At 40.5% G+C, this 2,839-nt stretch overlaps 1 protein-coding gene across 1 annotated transcript; it reads left to right on the top strand.

The window, feature by feature from the left end:
* The first annotated feature begins 1,044 nt into the window (after window positions 1-1,044).
* LOC137981740 (uncharacterized) lies at window positions 1,045-1,842 on the top strand. Its single transcript, XM_068828798.1, has one exon. It carries the CDS (start codon window positions 1,045-1,047, stop codon window positions 1,840-1,842), a length of 798 nt encoding a protein of 265 aa, XP_068684899.1.
* Window positions 1,843-2,839: the final 997 nt, after the last annotated feature.

Raw genomic sequence — 2,839 nt, forward strand, 5'->3', positions numbered from 1 at the left:
GTACTACTTCTGAAGACTTGTAGAAAACTGACTGCGAGGTTGGGCTTCTTGCCGCGAAAATGCTGCTCGCGCGGGTTGTGTTGTTTATATGCGTATGGTCCAAGGGAAGTTCCGGTGGGCTAACATGCTTGTTTCATAAACTGAAAAGTAAAATGAAATAAACAGAGCAGACGAAGAACGCAAAGTGAAATTCAGAAAGTTGAGTAGTGCAATAGCCAGGTACGTTGATGGCAGGATGGATGCTTGGGCATGCACCCTACACTGAACCAGAATTTACTGCGAATCAAATAAACTCTGTGCATGTCCAAAGACTGTGCACTCAAAGGAGCTTCATCATCAAAACATACCGGAGAGATTCTACAAGATATTCAGTTGTTAGGTTTTAATTAGTTATTAGGTTGAATACCTGTAGACTAGCTCCCAAGCTAAGTGTATGTCCACGTTACTAAATAAAGTATTTATTTATCCTGGTGTCAGATGGTGCATAGCTGCAGGAAATCCGCGGATGACCTGTTCAAAACCGAAGGTATTGTCCTAATGCGCTACATGTTCTTCTTTTTTTTTAAATGTTAAGTTTAAATTACAAGGAAGATAGGCCACTTACCATGCATACAATTTTTTTTTCAAATGCCAAAGAGAAGGGAAATCCCGCTGAATGCTTTACAAAATTAATGAACTGTCACAGGAAATTATTTTTCCTCATCAAATAACTTTCATAACCATAATCTTGTGATGCCAGGTTTTTACGTCAGAGGCAGACTGATACTTCTTACTTGTCTGTGGCCACACCTCCACAGTATCGTGAGGAAATAGACAGGTGATAATAATAATAATAATAATAATAATAATAATAATAGTAATAATAATAATAATAATAATTTTCTTGGAGTACTGGAAACATCGAGACAAGAAGATCAATTGGCCTTTAAGGTTGCCTCAGAGGAGTATTTAAAAAGACTCTCTGTTATATGGTCCAGCCCTCTTTCAGATTACCATCGAGTGGTAGCTTCAAACCAGTATGCCCTGCCTGTTCTGAGTTATTTAATGTGGACCCAGCACCTGCCAATCACTGACCTTCAACAAATCGACCACGAATCACGCAAGATCGTAGTCAGCAATGGTGCTAAACATCCTTTGGGTTCAACCGCATTGTGCTATCTATCGCGGGATCAGGGCGGGCGATGCCTAAGATCGGTGGAGGAGGGGTATAAGGCCATCAAGATCAAAGGCGCACTTAAACTGTTCAAGAACACTGATCCGACAATGGAGCTTGTTCGGAAGTTCGAAGAATGTTCAGGTGTACTAGGCCATAGCTCACTCATCAAGGAGGCGACAAAGTTTAGTAGAGATCTTGGATTAGAGCTATCTCTTACATACCCTACCCCAATGTGCTGCACGGAGGAAGGTGAAGTATTGAAAGAGTCAAGCATCAAGCAGAAGCTAAGAAGCGCACAGCAGAAGAAATTGAAAGATCAGGTATCAGGCCAAGCTTGGCAGGGAAAGTTGATAGCTTCTCGATGGGAAGAAGAACAAGAAGGCTCTGGTACAGGGGATGTCCGACAATCCCATAGCTTTAGTTGGCTGTGGCAATGGAGGACATGCCCGACATATGTTATCGCTGGCGTGTTTGAGCTGTACGAACAGTTACTTCCCACCCGAGTGTACCAGAGTAAGAAGACAAGAACGGGGTCAAACCAGATTATGTGCCGTTTATGTGGCAAGGCAGCTGAGACGGTGGCCCACGTATTAGCTGGTTGCTCTGCGCTTGCGCAGTCCAAATATCTGCAACGGCATAATGCGGTGTTGAAAGTACTTTTTTTTTTGAGATGTTGTACAGCCTAGACCTAATGGACAGTGTACCGCCATGGTATTCACTGAGCGAGCCTAAACCTGTCTATCAAAATGACCGAGCGCAAGCCTTTTGGGATGTCCCTGTTTATGCAGATCATGTGACGGTGAGAGCTAACAGAATTGACGCCCGAATAGTGGATAGCACAGCAAAATCTGTCATCTTGCTGGAGATGAGCTGTCCTTGGATGAATAACAGGGAGATCAAGAGCTGCGAGAAGACGAAAAAGTATGCCCCATTGCGACTGGAATTGAAGAGGCAGTTTCCTGGATATCAAGTGAAACAGTTTAACATCGTAATGGACGTGTTAGGAGGATACAGTGAGGAACTGGTGAACACCATCCGAAGTCTTGTAGGAGTTAAAAGGGGCAAAGAAGTATTGTTGAAAATGCAGAAGGTCGTTTTGTCTGAAAGTCTGCACATTGCGAGATCTTTCAAAGTGTTAACATAAGCAGATACTAACTCCGGTCAGAGACAACAGAACAATTATTTAGGATCGTCTTAGATGTTTTAATATTATTGTTTTAATAGGTCTGAAGAGATTCAGTTCACATTTCTACCTTTTTAAGAATCCAAGTTAACCTTTTAATTCGCTTTTATATAGATCGATATATGTAGATACGAACTTTTTAGATATATTCAGGTTATTTTTACAGCCTTTAGGTTACGCAATTGCGCCCTATAGAGCTATGTGCTCAGCTAGCATACGAACGTTTATACTGCATAATAATTATAATAATAATAATAATAATAATAATAATAATAATATAACTGCATTAAAATCCAGTATTGCCAACAGATAATTAATTGGTAATTAATTTTTGCCAACTGTCCAACTTTAAATAAAAATTGGATAGTTTTTGCTGGAACGTTTACTTCATCTTTGAACAAAGCGTCCAATTTGAGAAAAATCTGGATACTTTCCATCAACCAATCAAATGTCAAGATAAATAAAAAACTGAGTGTTGGCCAATCAGATTGCACCTATTA

This window comes from Montipora foliosa, chromosome 13, assembly GCF_036669935.1.
Source record: "Montipora foliosa isolate CH-2021 chromosome 13, ASM3666993v2, whole genome shotgun sequence".
NCBI lineage: Eukaryota > Metazoa > Cnidaria > Anthozoa > Scleractinia > Acroporidae > Montipora > Montipora foliosa.

Coding starts and splice junctions, on each gene's coding strand:
- LOC137981740 (XM_068828798.1), top strand. CDS start 1,045: ATGTGGACCCAGCACCTGCCAATCACTGACCTTCAACAAATCGACCAC.